Raw genomic sequence first — 21,597 nt, forward strand, 5'->3', positions numbered from 1 at the left:
GCCATGTGGGTGCGGGAGCAATACATACTCCCAACTGCCGAGACATCTCACAGCCCCTTCTCATCTTTAAAAAATTTATTTATTTATTTTATTTTACTTTATGTGTATGACTGTCTGCGTGTCACACGTGTACAGTGCCTTTGGAGGCCAGACGTTATTGGGTCTCTTGAAACTGGGGTTACAGGTGGTTGTGATCAGCTATGCAGTTATTGGGAATCATACCTGGGTCTTCTGTAACTCCAGTGCTTTTCAACTGCTGAGCCATCTCTCTAGCCCCGTCTTTTTTCCCCAGTTTTAGAGACAACCTCACTATTTAGCACAGCCTGGCCTAGAATACATGTAGCTTAGGATGGCTGATCTCGTGGCAGCCTTGCCACAGCCTCCAGTGTTAGCACTGCAGGCATGAGCCAGCACTCCCACCTGGCCCTCTCCTTCTTGGCCGCTTACTTTCTGTGGCCTGGTTCCCTGCTAGGAAAACACCACAAGGTGGCCAACCGCAAGGCTTGTGTTGTTTATGGTGGCCCATGTTCTGTGATGTCTAGCGAGTCTGATATCCCCTGCCCTATAGCACACACAGGCTTCTCCTGCCACAGGCTGGGCTTGCCCTCCCCCCATCTTCCCCTCACCCCCAATCTTACTGTGTTACCCACGTACAGGCCAGAGCTACCTGAGTAGCACAGTGCATAGTCCTCCCCCACCCCTCTTTCTTTATTGTTGTATGTTTTCTGCTTTGCTTGAATGTGTGCATGCGTGTGAACCACACATTTGCCTGGTTCTGGCAGAGGCCAGAAGATGATGATTCTGAAACTGGAGTTACAAATGTTGGTGGTGCCCATGTGGGTAGTGGGAACAAACCTCTGTAAGAACAGTAGCTGATCTTTTTTTAAAAATTGTTTTAGATTTATTTTATGTATATGAGTGTTTTGACTATGTAGTATATGTGCCTTGTCCCTGAAGATGTCAGGAAAGGGCATCAGAATCTCTAGCGCTGGAGTTAGGGATGGTTGTGTGAAACACCATGTGGATTCTGGAACTTGACGTAGATTCTCTTCAGGCAAAACTCATACACATAAATTTTTTTTTTTCCCTTGAGGCAGGCTTTCTTTGTGTAGCCTTGGCTGCCCTGGACTCTCTTTGTAGATCAGGCTGGCCTCGAACTCACAGAGATCTGTTCTGCCTCTGCCTCCCAAGTACGCCACCACACCCAGCCACATGAAATCTTTAAACATTTCTCTTAACATATAAAATATATATTGTAGGTTTTTTCTATTTTGTTTCCTTAAATAAAAAGTCCAAAACTAACTTTTAGGTAATGCAGCTGGAAGGAGTGGGAAAGAAAGGAGGAAGAAGATTACTGGTGGCTCCCTCCAACTAAAGAGCCACAGGAAGTCCATGGGAGCATCCAGGCAGGGCAGGTGCCCCAGGAACCTGCCTAGTGCATAGGCTCAGCTACTTCAGAGCTGAAGGAGCAGAGAACAGCTATTGAAGAAACCTTATCTACTCACCTGGGCTCAGCTAGAGGCTAGAGAGAGGGCCCCAATGGCTTCTTCAGGGGAAGACACAGTACTCAGCCCCACAGAAGGTCCATGAGTGGGAAGGTGAGGCAAGGGTCCCATTGGGTAAACTAATACCAAGCCAAGCTACCTCCACTGCAATGACAGGCAGATCAGGAAGGAGGGAAGGTGAGGGAGAGCAAGCCAGCCCACTTATGCTACAGTTTGAACACATGCAGCATGGTTGTAAAACAAACAAGTTATTACTTGACAGAACTTGGTAGAAAATGCAAATCAAGTTTGGCTATTACAGCTGGTAGTTTGTCCCCATTTGTCATGTCCTGAACTAGACCTGGTGACTTTTCACAGTGTCCCATACCAGGTCATGGCTCTGAACCCTAGCAAAACCAGCCCCTAGGCTGAGTCTGTCTGGTTGGGGGATCTTGTACTAGATGGGCCTCAGTTGTGTCTGTTTGGGATTCCACCCAGCAGAGGGCACACTGTGCAAGGGGGGGTGGGCTAATCCAGGGCGCCACTGCTCACTCCTGCTCAGGGCCGTTGGCTCTCATACTTTGTCTTCAGAGCTGAGGCCCATGGCAGAAGCAGTATCTTAGGGAAAAGAGGAGGAGGAGGACTAGAAGAATGGGCTAGGGAATGAAACAATGGCAAGGGAGGATGGTTCAGGAACCACAGAGAACCCAGGGGAATCTAACCTGGGATATGATTGTAGGTACCCACTCAGCCTCTGCTTAGCATAGTATCTGGCAAATAGGCATGAGGTGTCTTTTTTTTTTTTTAAAAGATATTTATTTATTACATATACAGCATTCTGCCTGTATATATGCCTGCATGCTAGAAGAAGGCATTAGATTATAGATGGTTGGGAGCCACCATGTGGTTGTTGGGAATTGAACTCAGGACCTCTGGAAGAGTAGTCAGTGCTCTTAATCTCTGAACTATCTCTCCAGCCCCAGCATGAGTTGTCTTTTAAATGGGGGGTGGGGGGGGGTAGGAAATGGAGTCAGGCACATGGTGGCACACTGGTAATCCCAGTACTCGAGGAGGCTGAGGCAGGCAGATCTCTGTGGGTTCGAGACCAGCCTGGTCTACAAAGCAAGTCCAGGAAAGCCAGAACTACACAGAGAAACTCTGTCTCTTTTTTTTGTTTTTTTGAGATAGGGCTTCACTGTGTAGCCTTGGCTATCTTAGACTCCCTTTGTAGACCAGGCTGGCCTGGAACTCACATAGATCCATCTGCTTCTGCCTCCCGAGTGCTGAGATTAAAGGTGTGTGCCACCATGCCTGGCCCCTGTCTCTTTAAAATAAAACAAAATCTAAGCTTTTATTTATTTATTTTTAATGTGCACTGGTGTTTTGCCTGCATATATGTCTATGTGAAGCTATCAGATCTTGGAGTTACAGACAGTTGTGAGCTGGGAATTGAACCAGGGTCCATCTAGAAGAGCAGTCAGTGCTCTTAACTACTGAGCCATCTCTCCAGCCCCCTAGGCATTTATTAATAGACTTAAAATACTAGTAAAATTTCTCTGTATACAGTAGTTAATTTGTTGGTAATACTAGTTGAGTCAGGGATAGATGTTTTGTGGTACTATCAGAAAACTGGTTCCAGGATTTCCACTGGATACCACAATTCATAGATCTGTACCCTCTATAAAATGGAGCATTGTTGGTATGTCACTTACGTATATGTGCCATATGTGCCTTAGGTCATCTCTAGAGTGCTGGAACATTGTGTCAATTAAATACTATACAAATAGTTGTCCTGTGGTGCTTGCCTTTAATCTGAGTGCTTAGGAAGCAGAAGGAGGCAGATCTCTGTAAATTCAAGGTCAGCTGGTCTACAGAGTGAGTTCAGAGCTGCTAGCTACAAGTGAGGGCTGGAGGCAGGAGAAGGCAACTATATAGCTAGTCTAGGGCTACATAGTGAGTTTGAGGACAGCTTGGACTCCATAAAGCAAGACTTTATTGCAAACATAAATGTGTAACATAATCTATAGGCAGTTTTACCCTCTGCAGTAGAACCTGTAGGTAAAGAGAGCCACCACCTGTGTTTTTGTTTTTGCTGAGACTCCAAAATCTGCTGAAGAACAGGTTAGATGTGGCAGTGCATGTGTTTAATCCCAGCGCCTGGGGGGCAGACACAAGCTCCTGTGAGTCTGAGGCCAGGGCTACTTAGTGAAATCTTATTTAAAAATAAAAGATTTTGTCTGTACATAGTTTGTGATACAGAAAGTTTCCCTTTTGTCTTTGCTTTGTCCTGCTTTGCCAGTCAAATCCACGGTGTCCTTGAACAGCCTTCAATGTTGTGTTGCCTGCTTCTCAGCTTCCTCCTTCCTCAGTGGCTCTTTGGCCTGCTTTCCCTCCCTCAGTGCTTATGTGCAGCTAGAACAGGTAATGCTGCCACCTGGGAGCCCTGTGCCCACTGGAGCTGAGTGAGTCTCTCATCTGAGGCAGAGGCTCCAGAATAATGTGACAGCTCTTCAGGAATTCTGAATCTGGGTCTTGGCACTGGTGCTGGTGAAAGTCTGGAGGTGCCTTACTGACAGTTCTGAGTGCAGTGCTAAGTGGCATGGCCTAGGTCTGGTGGGGCCTGCCCTGCAACTGCGGCTGATTGTGCTGTTTCAGAGAATTCTGGCAGGAGAAGCGAGCCAGCTGTGCTTTTACTGTAGCACCTTGGCTCTTCTGGAGAGCCAGTGGCAGGGTGTGGCCACAGGCTCCTTCCAAACAGTGCCGCTTGGCTGTGGCGTATCCTGCTCCTCACCACATGCACTTTGGATCTAAGAGCACTGTCTGTGGTGTTTGCGTTCACACTCAGGCTGTTCCTACTTCATCCTTCTTTTGTAGATGAGGGTTGAGGGTCTGAGAGGTGAAGACCACGCCCTGTGTTACCTCAGCAGGCTTTAAGTAGGACTGCAGGAAGTCCCAATTTTCTGTCAAAAAAAGGGGAGATCCCACTTTACTTTCCTTAACTCCAGAAGGCCAGCTCCTGGGACCAGCCAGCTGTGTAAGGCTTATTTCTGCTCACACCCTGTCTCCCATACCCAGATGCCATTCCAGCTCAGGCTTGAGTGTGTGTCCTTCTTTTTACAGATCCCAGAGATTATCCACTTCTGCTGTGACTTCCTCATGTCCTGGGTAGATGAGGAGAACATCCTTGATGTCTACCGGCTGGCAGAGCTCTTTGACCTGAACCGTCTAACCCAACAGCTAGATACCTACATCCTCAAAAACTTTGTGGCCTTCTCAAGAACTGACAAGTACCGCCAGCTGCCCATGGAGAAGGTCTACTCCCTTCTCAGCAGCAATAGCCTGGAGGTCTCCTGTGAGACTGAGGTGTATGAAGGGGCCCTGCTGTACCATTACTCCCTGGAGCAGGTACAGGCTGACCAGATCTCACTGCATGAGCCCCCCAAGCTCCTAGAGACTGTGCGGTTTCCCCTGATGGAAGCTGAGGTCCTCCAGCGGCTGCACGACAAGCTTGGTCCTAGCCCACTGAGAGACACTGTGGCCAGTGCCCTTATGTACCACAGGAACGAGAGCCTGCAGCCCAGCCTTCAGGGTCCACAGACAGAGCTTCGCTCAGACTTCCAGTGCGTTGTGGGCTTTGGGGGCATTCACTCCACACCATCTACAATCCTCAGTGACCAGGCCAAATACCTGAATCCCCTGCTGGGAGAATGGAAACACTTCACTGCCTCTCTGGCTCCCCGAATGTCCAACCAGGGCATTGCAGTGCTCAACAACTTCGTGTACTTGATTGGAGGGGACAATAATGTCCAAGGATTCCGAGCTGAGTCCCGATGCTGGAGGTACGAAAAGGGCACTTCTCATCATTGCCTTGTCCTTAGACAGCTCCGTGGTGCAGGAGTTGTGGGCTGTGTGGGCTGTTGAGGGGACATGATACCAAGGGCACGTCACCACAGACCTGGTTCCTGCATCTGCCTTTCACATGAGTGTTATAGCTTCTCTGGCATATACCTGGTTCTAATGTAATGAATCCAGATGAATTCGGAGAAAGTGGACCACAGTGAAATAAGGAAAAGGGGCATCAAAATTGCTTTCTTGCCCTCTGACCCTGCTTCCCGGTCACCCTGAAGCCCAGCCAACTATCATTGCTATTGTAGGTCGCTCAGCTGCCTGTGCTCAGGGAGCATGCATTATCATTCAGTAAGGAGCTGGGAATGCTGTATGGGCTCAGGCAGCTGCCCCTGCCATCCTCAGCCTACCTCTCAGTTGGCTTGCTAGTCTCTGCTCCTTTTCTCCAAACTGCCAGCCAGGATACCTTCCAGATGCTGCCTGGGAAGGACCAGTAAGCATCATCGAGCCTTCACTAAATTCCCCCTTGGCCCTGTAGTCAGATGAGTATGTACTCAATAGATACTCTGTGAGGATCAGTTTTTCTTGAGGGGGTTGTGGACTGTTTGGCTCTGCAGGTTGCTTCTAGCTGTGATCCCGCAGATCTATTTTTTGGACAGAACAAGAGACATTAGTTCAAGTCTCCAATGGCTTCAGCTACCAGTGGATTTTGAAGGGCCTCTTCATCATAACCTTGGTGCATGTGGGAACCCCGCCATTCCTGGTCCCCACCACAAGCTGAGATGCTGTCTTAGAGAGCAGATCTGGGCTGGGTGCTGATGCAGTTCTGTCTTTGGCTACAAGGGGGAGGCTGAACTCTGCCCTGGCCCTGCCACAGGAATCAGGCAAGCATGGGGATACTGACCAAGAACGAAACAGCCTTTTCTTGGTCATTTCTGGTCTCCTGGCCCTAGGAAGCAGTTGCCTTTGGTAAACTGATGAGACTTAAGCCTGCCTAGAGCATTCTGATTAGATGGTTGGAGTGGCAGAGGTCTGAAAGAAGGAAATGACTCACTTCCTTTCTAAGTGAATACTGTGTCCAGTAAGCGTGGCTGAATTTGACTTTCCTCAGTTCAAGCCTGAGGGCTCTTCTCCTAGCTGTGGGGCTAAGGTCAGACTGCCCTGCCTTAGCCATTCAGAGCTGCAGAGCAGATCTCTCCAGAGCACTGACAGCTGGGAGCTGAACTTGGACCATGGCACGTGGGATCAAAGGAACAGAAATGTATAAGGTTGCAGTGGCATCTGGGGCCAGGGCCTGCCTGGCAGCTGAGGAGGATGTCTGTCATCCACAGAGTGAAAGCGTCGCTTATTTCCTAGCCTTCTGAAAACTAGAGGGTGTGTGTGTGCTGCTCAGCCTTGAATGCTTCCACCCCAGCACTTTGTGTTGTGTTTTGGATTTGGTCAAACTTGCACTGGCTGAGCAGTGAGGATGGCCCGACTTCATGATCATTCTGCCTTCATCTCCCGATTGCTGGGATATCACAGCGACTGAATCCCTAAAATTGTGTTTGTTTATTTTTCCTTTTCACAGTTTACCAGATTTAAAATCTATAAGCTCTTAGAATATCAGAGAACAGCATTTTACAATAAATAAGGTTTTGCAATCTGAGGTTATAAAAACCATAAGAAATTGTCTTGTGAAGCAAATTCATTTTGTCTTTGTTTTCCCGGTTCTTCCCCTCCGCCTTTCTTTTTCTTTGAATTAATATACAGGACTGTATTGGGTTCATATCACTACTGTGAAATATCTAAAGCAACTAATTGATAAAGAGAAAACATGTGATTACTGCATACTTTGAGAAGCTTAAAGCCCAAGACCATGCACTATATGGGTATGACCACAGCTTTGTCCTTTGTGAGGAAGATAGATGGCAGCCGGGACGCACTGAACCTGGCCCAGGACACAGAAAGAGGAGACCAGAGATCCATAGTTACACAGTTTTTGTTTATTAAAGAAAGGATCTTAAACTCCCCCCCACCCCAAAAAAAAGAAGAAAAAAAAAGAGAGAGAGAGAGAGAAAAGAAAGAGCCAAGTGTGGCAGTGTACGCCTGTAATCTCAGCATTCGGGGAGGCAGAGGCAGGAAGATCTCTTGAGTTTGAGGCTAGCCTGGTCTACAGAGTGTATTCCAGGATAGCCAGGACTACCCAGAGAAGACCTGTTTAAAAAAAAAAAACAATAAACATTTAGATGTAACAAGAATAAATTAATAAAACAAAAACAAAAGCCCCCCCCCAAAAGAGGGTGGGGTCTTATTCTGTAGTCCCTGCTGGGCCAGAAATCTACGGAGACCAAGTTGGCTTTGAATTTGGAGTGATCCTCCTGCCTCTGTCTCCCTAGTGCTAAGACAGGAGTTATGTGCGTCTAGAACAGGACCCAAGCAGGTTCACAGTACCTCCCAAAACTACCGCCCTGAGGACCAGCCCTGTCTTAGTTAGGGTTACTGTTGCTATGATGAAACCTCGTGACCAAAAACACCTTGGGAAGAGTTTATTTCACTCACAGTTCCATAGAGCAGATCATCATCAAAAGCAGTGAGGGCAGGAACTCAAGCAGGACAGGAACCTGGAGGCAGGAACTGATGCAGAGGCCATGGAGGTGTGCTGCTTACTGCCTGCCTTCCTGTGGTTTGCTCAGCCTGGTTTCTTATAGAACCCAGGACTACCAGCCCAGGCAGGGGTGGTCCTGTGCACAATGGGCTGGGCCCTCCCACACTGATTACCAATCAAGAAAGTGTCCTACAGACTTGCCTAAAACCTGATCTTATGGAGGCATTTTCTCAGTTGAGGCTTCCTCTCTGATGACTAGCTGTGTCGAGTAGGCAGTACAAGGCCTATAATTTCCACTGTTTAAAAGACTAAGGCAGGGGGCTGCTGAGGTGGCTCAGAGGTTAAGAGCACTGTCTGTTCTTTCAGAGGTCCTGAGTTCAATGCCTAGCAACCACATGGTGGCTCACAACCATCTATGATGAGATCTGGTGCCTTCTTCTAGCCTGCAGGTGTACATGCAGTCTATACATTGTATACATAATAAATAAATCTTTAAAAAAAAAAAAAAGGGCTGAGGCAGGAGTAGCATTTCAAGATCTGCCTGGGTTACTGAATGAGTTCAGATCCAGCCTGCGCAACTTAGACACTGGAACAACATAGTGAAAAGAAGGCTGGCAGCCTAGTGCATGCCTTTAATCATAGTATCTGTGAGTCCCAGGTGAGTCAGGCTTACACAGTGAGACCTTATTTCAAACAAAAATGGTGGGCTGGGTATGCTATAGCTCAGTGATAGAACTCTGATGTATGCTCAGAACTCTAGGTATAATCCCTGGTACTTCAGTGTATACCCCACCACACCACTACCAGTTTGGAAATACAGAAGAAAAAACCAATTTGTGAAATTTGACAAAGACCCCTAGAACATGTTTTACCTCAGTTTATAATAGTTTGGCAATTCAAATATGTGAATTAAAATTATCATCTTAGAAAAATCTGGCTGCTGTAACAAATGCAATAGAGTAGGTGGCTTAAATATAAAACACCTGTCTCATAATGTTGGCTCTGGAATGTCAGCTAATTGAGTCTGGTGAAGACTCTACTATGTGTCCTCACATAGTAGAGAGACCAAGAGTTCTCATCTCTTCCTCTTTTTTAAAAATAGTTTTTTCCAGACAGGGTTTCTCTGTGTAGCCTTGGTTATCCTGGACTTGTTTTGTAGACCAGGCTGTCCTCGAACTCACAGAGGTCCGGCTGCCTCTGCCTCCCAAGTGCTGGGATTACAGGTCTGTGCTGCCACACCCAGCTTCATCTCTTCTTAACAGGCACTAACTCTATCCTGGTCTCCGCATCTTCAATATCTGATTACATCCTAGAGTACTGTCAAAGTGGATGGCAGGGCTTTCACATGGATGGCTTTTGGAGCACAGGCATTCAGTCCACAGTCATGATAGATGAGTCACCCTTACACGTTACTTTTACATGTAGTGACTGGTGAGATGGCTTAGTCTTTAAATAGCTTGCTTCACAACCTGAAGACCTTCATTCAGCTCCCTGGTGCCCATATAAGATCCAGATGTGACAGTGTTCATCTCTAGTATGTGGCAGGGCTAGAAGCCGGAGGATCCTGAGGGCCTGCTGGCCAGCCAATGAAGCCAAAAAACGAAATCCAGGTTTGGTGAGAGACTCTGAAAATATACCGTCAGAAGTGGTAGAGGAAGACACTAGACATTGACTTTTGTCCTTTACAGGCATATCAGCACACGCAAAACATTTGGTGTGTGCATGTGCACAAGCCATTGCCCTCAGAGATCAGAGGACAGCTTGTAGGCGTGTGTTCTCTTGTTCCACCATGATGGCTCCAGGGACAAAACTCAAATCATCAGGCTTGGCAGAAAGCACCATTATTGAAGGAGCCAGTTTTCCCGATGCTTGAATCACAGAGATCCACCTGCCTCTGCCTCCTGAATGCTGGGATTAAGGGATTAAAGGCTGGGATTAAAGGCTTGAAGTTTATTTTTAATTAGAAAAAGTACTACTTAGCAATCTATTGTAGCTAGACCTGGTGGCTCACGCCTTTAACTCCAGCAGTCGGGAGGCAGAGGTAGGCAGATTGATGTGGGTTCCAGGCCAGCCTGGTCTACAAAGAGAGTCCAGGACAGGCAAGGCTACACAGAGAGACCCTGTCTTGAAAAACAAACAACAACAACAACAAAAAAACCCAATCTATTCTGAGAAAAAAATGTGGACCAAGTGTGGTGGTGCACACCTATAATCCCAGTATTTGAGAGGAGGAGGCAGGAGGGTCAGACTACATAGGGAGTGCAAGTCCAGCCTGGGTTTCATGAGACCCTGCATAAAAATGAAGAACAAACACCCCAAGAGGCCAGTGATACGGTGCAGCAGGTAAAGGTGCTTGCCACATAATGCTGGTGATCTATATGCAATCCCTGGAACACAGAGGTGGAAACAACAGACCTCACAAAATTGCCCTCTGACCGTCCAGTACAGGCTGTGGCATGGGTTGTCAGCTCCTCCCCCAATCGTGAACACACACACACACACACATACGAATACAAACAAAAACAAGGTAGAAAATGGTTTGATAAAGAGGACCTTGGTCAGCTGAGCATGACCATGGACACCCTCACTCCTACCTAGTGCTTGAGAGACTAAGCAGACGTGGGAGTTAAAGGCCTGCTTGGTCTATTAGCAAGTTCAAGGCCAGCCTTAGCTATGTAATAAGACCTTGTGAGGAGTGGGGAGGAATCTATAGTTTCAGTGAATGTGTGTGTGCTTCGTTAAGCAACAAGGTCCAAAGATATTCAGCCTAAGAAACTGAGGCTGAAGACCAGAATCAGGTGGAAAACTCCAGAGAGTCTTGCTTCACTGTGGTGGGGTCCAGATTCTGGGAGAAGTGGGGTGCATATACATAAAGAAGGTCAGTGTACAGGCAAGGCAGCACACAGCCCCACCTAGCCAGACGGCGGGTTTGTCAGTCTGCCTCAGTAATTTCATGAGACCCTGTCTTAAAAGTTTGAAAAGGTAGGACTGGTGAGATGGCTCTTGCAGAGGACCCAGATTTGGTTCCCAGCACTCGTATGTTGGCTCACAACCATCTATAATAAGATCTGATGCCCTCCTCTGTCATGCAGGCACACATGCAAATAGAGTACTCATACATAGATAATTATTTTTAACTTAAAGTAAAAAGAGGGGGTGGGGAGGGGGCTGGAGAGATGGCTAAAGGTTAAGAGCACTGGCTGTTCTTGGAAAGGTCCTGAGTTCAAATCCCAGAAACTACTTGGTTGCTCACAACCATCTATAATGAGATATGGTGCCCTCTTCTGGCCTGCAGGCACATGTGCAGGCAAAATACTGCATACATAATAAATCTTTAAAAAAAAAAAAAAAAAAAAAGACCATAAATTAAAATTAAATAAAAAATATTTAAATAAATAAATAAATAAATAATAAAAAAGAGGGCTAGGAATGTGGCTTGGTGACAGAATGCTTGCCTAGTATCCTTAATGTGGCAAAAGAGGAAAGAAAATGAGGATGGGCTCAGCCTGTGAAGGGCCTCAGGTGTGGGCCCAGATGTTAGGGTGTCAGCATAGGGGCATGGGGTTGATGGGAACAGGACACGGGGAGTGCAAGGCTCTATTGAAGACAGTTAAGTGAACAGCCAGGCAGATCTAAGGTGCAGGAGAGACCAGTGGGTGGCCGTTGAGAGTACCCTGGTAGGCATTGGAAGACGTGTTTAGGCCAAAGTGGGTAAGAGACGTATCAAAACATAGGGGGCAGGGTGTCCTGGGCTGACTGAGGTTGGGGAGCAGTGATGGGATGGCTGTGTAAGACTGGGTGATTCTTGTTGTTTAAGACAGATGTCAGGGGAACAAAGCTGGGGATACTGTTTTCTCTGAAAGTGACATAGTGTGCCTGATATCAGCAAAGTAATCTGTGCTTGAGAGTTCGGGTCTCAGCCATGGGTTAACAAAGGAGAGAGAATGCTGCTCCTCTCCTGCTTCATACCCTTCGCTTTCCCATGTACCTCTTGCCAGGACTGTTCGCCATTGCAGATTTACCTCCAGGGTAGCCTCAACCCAGCAGTCTTCCTGGGCCTGCACAGAATCCTCTGGCTTCATGTAGTCAGCCTCATATTTTTCCTTTAGTGGGTTCCATTTCCTTTACTGGGGTTCCCCCGGAATCTCACAGGATCCCGCTCTCTAGTGACCAGAGTTCAAGGTGAGAGTTGACATGCCCACTTTGGCAAGATGGATAACCTGAGAGGGTGGGGCGTGGGGAAGGCTTCCCTAGCTGGGGCTGAGGGGAACTTATGACTATCAGTAGGAGCAAGGGTGATATGGTGCACAGATGGAGGAGGCTGGTGTACCCATCTGGGTGAGAAACTATTATTTTGCCCTTCCTGTTCACAAGTAAGAGGAAGTCGGCCGTAGAAATACCCGGTGAGCAGCCCGTGATGGACATCTGGGTAGGTACAAACCCTAGAGGCTGTGCCTGTGAGGGAGGTTCCAGGCCATGTTGTAAATATTCTATTTCCACTGTCTGCTGTCATGGCTCTAGGCCAGCGAGTTCTAACTGCCAGGATGGTGTTCAGACCAGGCTGCAGCATAAAAGTGGGGAGGAGGAAGTGTAGGCCTGAAAGGCAAGCTGCTCTCCTCGTCAGTGACGTACGGTCCTCATGTCCTCCAAAGGTACGACCCGAGGCACAACCGCTGGTTCCAGATCCAGTCCTTGCAGCAGGAACATGCAGACCTGTGCGTGTGTGTCGTAGGCAAGTACATCTATGCTGTGGCTGGCCGTGACTACCACAACGACCTGAGTGCTGTGGAACGCTATGACCCTGCCACCAACACCTGGGACTACGTGGCCCCACTCAAGAGGGAGGTAAGGAAGCCTCACAATAGGCACTCCCTCTGGATGCTTTCTGTGGGCCATACTCAGAGGCCCAGGTGTCAAGGCTGGTCCTGGTCAGGGTCAGGCAATCAGGCCTGGCAGGCAGAGCCTTGTCTATGCCAGGACTGTATGGAGTGTGTGGGTAAGCCTGTTGGAAGGCGTTGGTAAGCATTCAGACCTCATTCTTCAGACCAGCGCCCCTTGCAAGTTTCCTGTGGGGAGAGAGCTACTCATCCTGCCCCTGTACTTCTGTATAGATACAAATTGTCCCCTTAACTATTGCTGACACAAGCTGGGAGATTTCCAAATAGGTCAAAACACCCGGACTCTGAGAGACTGTAGGGCGGCCTGATTCACAGGTCTCCACTCAGACTCTTCTGCAGGAAAACAGCCACAGGACCTTCCAGAGGTCACAAAATGCTTTGGAGCACTTATTTTTAAACACAATAATAATTATGTCCATAAAGCATAGTACTTGGTTTAGTTCAGTTTAGACATATTTAAAATTAGGTACATTACGCAAAGGTAATGGTTTTTCTTGTTGTTTTGTTTTGTGAGACAGGGCTTCTCTGTGTAGTCCTGGCTGTCCTGGAACTCACTGTAGACCAGGCTGGCTTTGAACTCACAGAGATCTCCTGCTTCTGCCTCCCAAGTGCTAGGGTTACAGGCGTACACTGCCACCACCACCTGCCTGCAAAGGTAATGCTTTATGGAAGTGCTTCTTCCTTTTTTTTTTTTTTTTAAGAAATTTATTTATTTATTATGTATAGTGTTCTGCCTGCTTGTACCCCTGCAGGCCAGAAGAGGGCATCAGATCACATTGTAGGTGGTTGTGAGCCACCATGTGGTTGCTGGGGATTGAACTCAGGACCTTTGGAAGAACAGACAGTGCTCTTAGCCACTGAGCCATCTCTCCAGCCTGCTTCTTACTCTTTCTATAGTTCTGAGGAACTTCGGCCTAGCCCCAAACCACCTGTGGGATCCTAAGGCAAGAAACAGGTCATGTTGCATCAGCTCTGAAGCCTCAGTCTCTGAGAAACTGTGCGTGGGGCTGTTTGATGTGCACGGGCTCCCGGCTGACACCTTAGCATCCCCAGGCACTCCAGATCAGGACAGTGTAGTGGTCAGCATACGTACTCAGCCCCAACCAGAGTTTCTTCTGTGCAGAGGCTCTGGCCTTGGAGCTCTTTCCACTACCTGACATTTTCTCTCTCACCCTTCCTCAAACCCCTGGGGGTTAAGACTGACCTCAGTGGATTGGGATGGGGCTCCTCTGCACAGGTCACACACCACCATCCTTTCTTTCACAGCCCCCAGCCAGGCCAGATCCTTGCTTCGTTAGGGAAGACAGCCCTGCCCTAGTTCTGGAGAAAGGAGCAGATTTTGCATGGAAAATGTCTGGGATCTCTGGATATCTCATAGCTTGTATTCCAGGAGTTGAGAAGGGTTTGTTGGGGGGGAGGGGAGAGAGCTGCAATTCTTCATCTTGGCCACAGGGGAGCAGTCTTGAGCTTGACTCAGCTTATCTGGCATGTGGTCACCTTGTCCACTATTAGCCAGCTACTGTGTACTAGACCTCAGAGACTCAGTGGTGACAGATGACTAACCCTCCCCCTCCAGGTGGGCTGCAAAAGAGACCAGAAACCACTAAAACAGCTACAATTACAGTAAGTGCATGATGGAAATAAAGAAGATGGAAGTGTTCTTTCTGTAGGAATCAGGACTCTTGGAGGATCAAGTAGAGATGTTTTATTTGGGGAATATCTATCTGAGTGTCAGAGCAAGGTCTGAAAAAAAAAATCAGCCATTTTCAGAGGACAGAGAACCTCCGAGGTCAGAGGGTTACTAACCGATTTTGAGAGGAACAAGGTTGAAGACCCTTGTGAAGAGCAGAGAGCCTAAATAGCCTGAAAAGGCATGAGGAGGGCAGTGCTGGACCTGTGTTAGTCCACAGCTGGACCAGGCCTGCAGAGGTAAGGGAAGAGTGGTTTGCAGGTCACTCAAAGTAGTTCATAGCTTTAATGCAAAATGTAAAACAAGACCTTTTAGACAAATGAAACTAAACCAGACTCAGATGTGCTGACATGTGTCTGTAATCTCAGCGTTAGGGGACAGGCTGGCAGAGCTCAGCCAGTTTGAGATCAGCCTACTCTACATGGCGAATTCCATGGCTACATAACATAGCAGGACTCTTTTTTGTTTGTTTTATCAAGACCGGTTTCTCTGTGTAATCCTGGCTGTCCTGGACTCCCTTTATTGAGTAGGCTGGCCTTGAACTCACAGAGCTCCACCTGCCTCTGCCTCCTGAGTGCTGGGATTACAGGCGTGCTCCGCCACCACACCCACACCCAGCAATAGTGTGCTTTCCACAAGAGTGGAAGCGTCTTCTAGCTGCCGTGTACCTCGGTGCTTGCCATCCTGGGGATGTACCCTGGAGAGATGAAGGCCTTTGCCACAGATATTAATAGCCACTTTTTTGGATAATAGCCAGAAACTGTGAACAAATGAGATGTCCTCCAACAGGTGAATGGCTAAATAAACTGCAGTAGAGTCACAGCAATAAAAAGGATCCAACCGAGGGTATTGGAGAGGCTGGGCAGGGACAGAAAGCCAGTTGTAAAAGGTTCTATTTTCAGACTGGGTGAGATGGTGCATGCTTTAATCCTGGTATTTGAGAGGCAGACACAGAGAGTTCCAGGATAGAAAGACTATTTGAAAACAAAACCAAACCTATTCTATTTTATGTTACAGTTTTTTTTTTCTTTTGTTTTTTGTTTTTTTCTAGACAGGCTTTTTCTGGATAGCCCTGGCTGTCCAAGAACTCACTCTGTAGATCAGGGTGACCCTGAGCTCACAGAGATCCACTTGCCTCTGCCTCCCAAATGCTGGGGTTAAAGGCATGTGCCACGGCATCCGGCTCATGTCTGATGTTCTTGAAATGGCAGTATTGGAGAAACCGGGCAGGAAAGACTGGGGTTGGGGCCAGCAGAGAAGTGGTTGTGACTCAGGTCAACTTAAACTGAATAACAGAGAGACCAACTCTCGAAAGCCAAGTGTTTGTTTACTCAGGAACAGCAAGACATTGCAATCGAGGGTACATGTGCTGTGGTGGACGGTAGACAGCTATGTCCAAAGCGGGGAAAGTCTGTAAAGACAGAAGTCCGAGGCTGGTGAGTTTGCTCAATGGATAAAGGTGCCTGCTGTGTCCGGTAACTTGGGTTTTATCCCTGGATTTCACAGAACAAGGGAGAACTGACTGACTTGAGTGGGCACATGCACATTGTAGAATATCTATTAAACTCTAAAGGGCTATTCTATGGTCCAGCTAGCCCTCTGATAATTTAGGCAGAGACTTATGGATCTATCATAATAAACAGCTTTAACACAATGGCTAGCACAAGTACGGTTTAAACTAAATTTCTAAGCTAGTCTCGCTACCTCCCAGCTGCATTTTCCAAGCTATTTACCAATAAGTCATCCTGTCTGGACGGGATCTGTTCTGTCAGGGCCACTCTTTCTCCATCTCTTCCTTCTCTCTCTCTCATCTCAGGGTTTCCTGGGAACCGAAGTTCCGCCTGACTCTATTTTGCCCAGCTACAGGCTCCGACCTTTTCTTTCTTAGCCAGTCAGCAATAAAGAAGGAGCAGAGGTCATGCATCATCATTCTGTGTGTGTGTGTGTGTGTGTGTGTGTGTGTGTGTGTGTGTGTGTGTGTGTGTGTGAGAACTAGCTCCTCTGGTTGGCAGCCAGACTGTAGAGGCCAGTGTTCAGCATCTGAGTACACAGCCGGCCCTCCCCCACCCACACAGATGATAAGGATACACGTGAGCTCTTGGAGAGTAAACTCCTTTGGCTTCAGGGGCTTCCTGTAGGAGTTGTGACTGTGGCTGGAGAAGTCTCCTTTTAGGAATGACCTCTCTGGAGTTTCTGGTTTAGATCTTATTTTCAGCATCTAGGCCTGAAGACCCTTCACGGTCTCCAGCTCCATTGTTGTTTGGTTCTGATATAGTGTTTCTACTTTGGTTTATACTTTAAAAGAGCACCTAGAAGATGCTAGTGGTAGCAGGAATGTTCTGGAATGACATCAGTGCCAGTAACCTGATCAGGATGTTGTACTATACTTATGCAAACTCTGACTATTTAGAGAAACTTTTGGAAGAAAGCAGGAGAGCTTTTGTTTGTTTGTTTTGTTTTTGGAGACAGGGTTTCTGTGTAGTCCTGGCTGTCCTGGAACTCTCTGTGTAGGCTGGCCTCAAGCTTACAGAGATCCACCTGCCTCTGCCTTCCGAGTGCTGGGATTAAAAATTTTAACTGGAAAATATAACCTGCCCAGACTGCTACCTGTGAGGAAGAAAATCCAGACCCTGCGCACACTCTGCCTGCTGCTGCGCCCCTCTGGCCTCTTGTGTGCTGCTCATGTGACTTCCTACTAACCAGCCCCGTGATACAGCCCTGGGGTCTCCAGCTCTCCAGGGGAGCTTCTTTCTTCCCATCAATCAGGGTCTTCTGTTGGCTGCTGGGTGTGGGTCAGTAAGACTTAGAGGGGCCAGTGCTGGCACATGTGAGTGGGTGGGTGGGTCACAGTGACACAGCTGTCAGCTGAGGGGTGGAACACCCCTGAGCAGTGCAGGCTAGAGTCAAGAGCATTGGATGTGTGTCCCCTTACCATACACACCATCGCTGAAGTGGGAGTGTTCCTCATGTCGTCGTCCTTTGTGATCCAAATGGGTTAGCTTCAGACTCCCCCAAGGGTAGTGAAATCCATGAGGCTGAAGTCTCTTGGGTAAAGCGGCGTAACAGTATTTGTGTAAAACTTACACATCCACGCTGACTGTCACAGCCTAATCCAGTTACTTGGAAGGCAAGATCAAAAGTTCAAGGCCAGCTTGGGCTACAGAGTGTAAAGCCAGACCTTTTCTGAAAGTTAAAAAAAGAAAATGTAGGGATTGCTTGGTGTGGTGCCCCACCCCTAATCCCTGTGCATCAGAGCCAGGCTGAGCTCTGTGAGTTCGCGGTCAGCCTGATCTACAGAGTGAGTTCCGATGCCAGCTAGAACTGCACTGTGAGACCCTGTCTTAGAAATCACCAAGAGAGAGGTTCTGGGAGGAGAGGGGGGAGGGAGAACTATGATCCAGATGTAAGATATGAGAGAAGAATAAATGGGGGGGCAAGTGGGAGGAGGAACATAGTTCAGTTGGTGGAGGGCTTGGCCTGAAACACATGAAAGCCCTGGGTTCAGCGCTCAGCATTAAGTGAACCTGGTGTCACGCACACGCCTCTAATCCTGCCTAACATTGGGAGGTGGAGGCAGAGACTTCAGAGATTCAGGCTCATCCTTGGCTACACAATATGTCCTAGGCCAACCTGGGATACAAGAGACTCTGTCGTGCCCCCACCCCCAAAAAAAGACTGTATGGCTCGGTAGTAGGACATTGGCAAGCCTATGTGTCTGGTCCCCTACATATCTACAAGTCTAAACTTTAGTAAATCACCTCTATATTTCTTCTTTTTAAAGTTTATTTATTTATTTTTTAATAGTTTATTTAATTTTAATTTGTGTATGTTGGTGTGGGGGTGTCAGATCTTGGAGTTATGGACAGTTGTGAGCTGCCATGTGGGTGCTGGGAATCGAACCCGGGTCCTTTGGAAGAGCAGGCAGTGCTCTTAACCACTGAGCCATCTCTCCAGCCCCACCTCTGTATTTCTTATACTACCTGGTGCTATATAAATGATAATATAAATTATTTTGTATCAAAGACTGAACCTCTGTACATGTTCAGTACAGATGCAGGCTATTGATTTGAGTATTGTTTTATCCCAGTTTTGGTTGCACCCATGGGTATAGAGGGCCAACCATACTTGATGCTTTGTCTCAGTCTTCCCTTTACCCCACTTCCTGTGGGACGAGGGAGGGGCGCTATGCAGACAGTGGAAAGCTGCAGCCACCAAGGGCAGGTCTTCCCTGTGGGTGTGCTTCTCTGGCAACTTGGGAAGTAAGTGGTCCTTGATCCTGTTGCTCCCCATTCAGGTGTTTCCTTTAGGGAAACACAAAGATTACGTTTAGTCTCTGGGTCTGCAGAGAACATACCCTGTCAGAAAGAGGTTTGGGGTCAACAAGTAGGGCGGCATACCCAGATAGAATCTGGGCACGTTCTCCAGGGCCTAAGGGCACATCAGATGTGGCGAAGCTGTGATTGCTGTGCTGTCAGGCATGTGCGGAGTGCCGGTGGCAGCCTCTACTGCCTTCTTGCTCAGTCCCTGCCTTCCCTGGCTCTCTTGGACAGGTATATGCCCATGCAGGCACCACGCTGCAGGGGAAGATGTACATCACCTGTGGCCGCAGAGGAGAGGACTACCTAAAAGAGACACACTGCTACGATCCGGAAAGCAACACGTGGCATACACTGGCCGACGGGCCTGTGCGACGAGCCTGGCATGGCATGGCTGCCCTCCTGGACAAGCTGTTTGTGATTGGAGGCAGCAACAATGACGCTGGCTACAGAAGGGACGTGCACCAGGTGAGCTGGGCCCAGGCTGCCCACTTTAGAGCCGAGCAGAAGGTCTGGGAGTTCCTCTGTGCCCTCTGGTTCCATGCATGCACAGTCTCCTCACTGTACACGCCTTTCACCTCAAAAATCCCATCTGTAAAGTCAGGGTCTCTCTGTGTAGCCTTGGCTGTCCTGGATTCATTCTGTAGACCAGGCTGGCCTCGAACTCACAGCGATCTGCCTGCCTCTGCCTCCCGAGTGCTGGGATTACAGGTGTGCGCCACCACGCCCGGCTTGAAGAAGAGATTTAAATGTCTTACTACACAGTACTCAGCTTTTGTGAGACACAACCAGTGCTGCCTTCAGCACACTGACTTATGGTCTCCTTCCCTCCATGATGGGGTTACCAGATGCCATTTTGGTTTTACATTTCCTGGATTAGGAGTAGATTATTCTTTTTCCAAGCCTTTGTTTACTGACTTGGCAACTTATGAAAAGAAGGTTGGTACTCCTGATTAGTCAGCAAGTAACTGTTCCACACACGCTCCTCATGAGTATGAGGACAGGGTGCTATGAAGAAGAGAGAGATGTTAGGTGGGGCCCGTAGCTTCAGCTTCAGGCCTGCAAGGAAAGTGAGGTAGGACTGGGTATGGAGCTGAGGAGAGGAAGGCACCTTCACTCTTGGGAGCTGAAGGCTAGGGAGGCAGGAAGTAGGCCTATGGCCAAAGGAGGCTGGACAAAACAGTGCCGTCCCGTGTGAGCATCCTCCAGTGGGCTTGCTGTAGACTTGGCCGTGGACGGACAGAAGTAACCTGGAGTGGCCTGGCGACCTGTCCCAGAAGCTGCCTGGGTTAACCCTGGTCTTGGTTTTGCAGGTGGCTTGCTACAGCTGTACATCTCGACAGTGGTCATCGGTCTGTCCACTGCCAGCTGGGCACGGTGAGCCTGGCATTGCTGTATTAGACAACAGGATATATGTGCTGGGTGGCCGCTCTCACAACCGAGGCAGCCGCACAGGCTACGTGCACATCTACGACATGGTGAAAGACTGCTGGGAGGAAGGGCCCCAGCTGAACAATTCCATCTCAGGCCTTGCAGCCTGTGTGCTCACCCTGCCCCGCTCCCTGCTCCGAGAGGCACCCCGAGGGACCCCCAACCGCAGCCAGGCAGATGCAGACTTTGCCTCTGAGGTGATGAGTGTGTCAGACTGGGAGGAGTTTGACAACTCTAGCGAGGACTAGGGTTCTCCCTAGTGTTCAGGAGGGGTAACTGGGACAGTGAAGGTCACAGGGCCTGGATTAGAACACCAGGCTCCAGGGTAGGGGCCCTTACCCAAGCCATCCTGGTTCACCAGCTGCCCTTTTCCACTGTCTCTTCAGCCAGCTCCTGGCATTTGCGAACTCTATGGCTGTGAATTCCATTACAAAGAGACGTGCTGGGGGAAAGGCTGTTATCGTCAAAGGACTGACCAGGCCCATCCTCCATACACTCTGAAGGGCTGGTGTCTCTATCTAGCCTTCTCTTCTCCTGACTGTGGCCCCTGCAAGAGGTCCTGGGGCTCCCATATCCCAGCCATGGTCCAAGCTCATGGCTCTCTTCTTTCTGTGAGCCACATGGTCTGGTGACCAGCTCAAGCTGCCTGCAGCCAGGGCCTTGAGCAGCTGGGGAGCTCTCAAGAGACAGAAGAAGTAGTATATCTGGAACTGGTCCTAGAGATGAGGAGATGCCCCCATTTCTGTGTGTTTCTGACCCAATATTGTTGAAAAATAAAATAAAACATTATGCAAAAGGTGTTGTGTCTAAATGCGGCCGCAGTCTGAGTTTCTTTCCTCTCCAGTCAATGCCTCTGAGTGGCATCCAGAGAGGAACAGGTTTCAAGTGAGCCACCTGGCAGATGGGCTTGGTGTGGGAACTGAGGCACTTCTCTGTGTGGTCTTAGCTGTCCTGGATTCACTTGTAGACCAGGCTGGCCTCGAACTCACAGCAATCCACCTGCCTCTGCCTCCCAAGTGCTGGGATTACAGGCGTGCACCACCATCGCCCGGCAGGAACTGAGCACTTCTATATACGAAATGGCACCAGAGGTCACTACCCTGCTTCAGACATGGTAAGCTAGCCCCGCAAGCTGAAAGGACGGTGGTCACAGAGAGACCAGGGCCTGCCCTACTGAGGTAGCAAGTAGCTTCCCTTCCCAGTCAGGGCATCTAGAATGTGTTCTGTGGCTCACCAGCGCCTGCTGCCCCATATCCACTCTTGCCCCTGGGCAGCCTGCCACTGGCTGCGGTGTTGGAGAGCCCAGGATGGTTCACTTCGCTGGATGTCTTAAGCCAGAAAGCTC

At 48.6% G+C, this 21,597-nt stretch overlaps 1 protein-coding gene across 1 annotated transcript in view; it reads left to right on the forward strand.

Annotated features, from left to right (window-relative positions):
• Klhl22 (kelch like family member 22) overlaps positions 1–21,067 on the forward strand; it is a 37,142-nt gene extending 16,075 nt beyond the window's left edge. The window contains exons 4-7 of the mRNA XM_051150643.1: positions 4,605–5,323; positions 12,570–12,762; positions 19,056–19,289; positions 20,135–21,067. Coding sequence (XP_051006600.1) covers positions 4,605–5,323; positions 12,570–12,762; positions 19,056–19,289; positions 20,135–20,500 — 1,512 coding nt within the window. The 3' untranslated portion in view covers positions 20,501–21,067. The remainder of the gene's footprint in view (positions 1–4,604; positions 5,324–12,569; positions 12,763–19,055; positions 19,290–20,134) is intronic.
• The last annotated feature ends 530 nt before the right edge of the window (positions 21,068–21,597 follow it).

The sequence above is a fragment of the Acomys russatus genome, chromosome 8 (assembly GCF_903995435.1).
Source record: "Acomys russatus chromosome 8, mAcoRus1.1, whole genome shotgun sequence".
Classification (NCBI taxonomy): domain Eukaryota; kingdom Metazoa; phylum Chordata; class Mammalia; order Rodentia; family Muridae; genus Acomys; species Acomys russatus.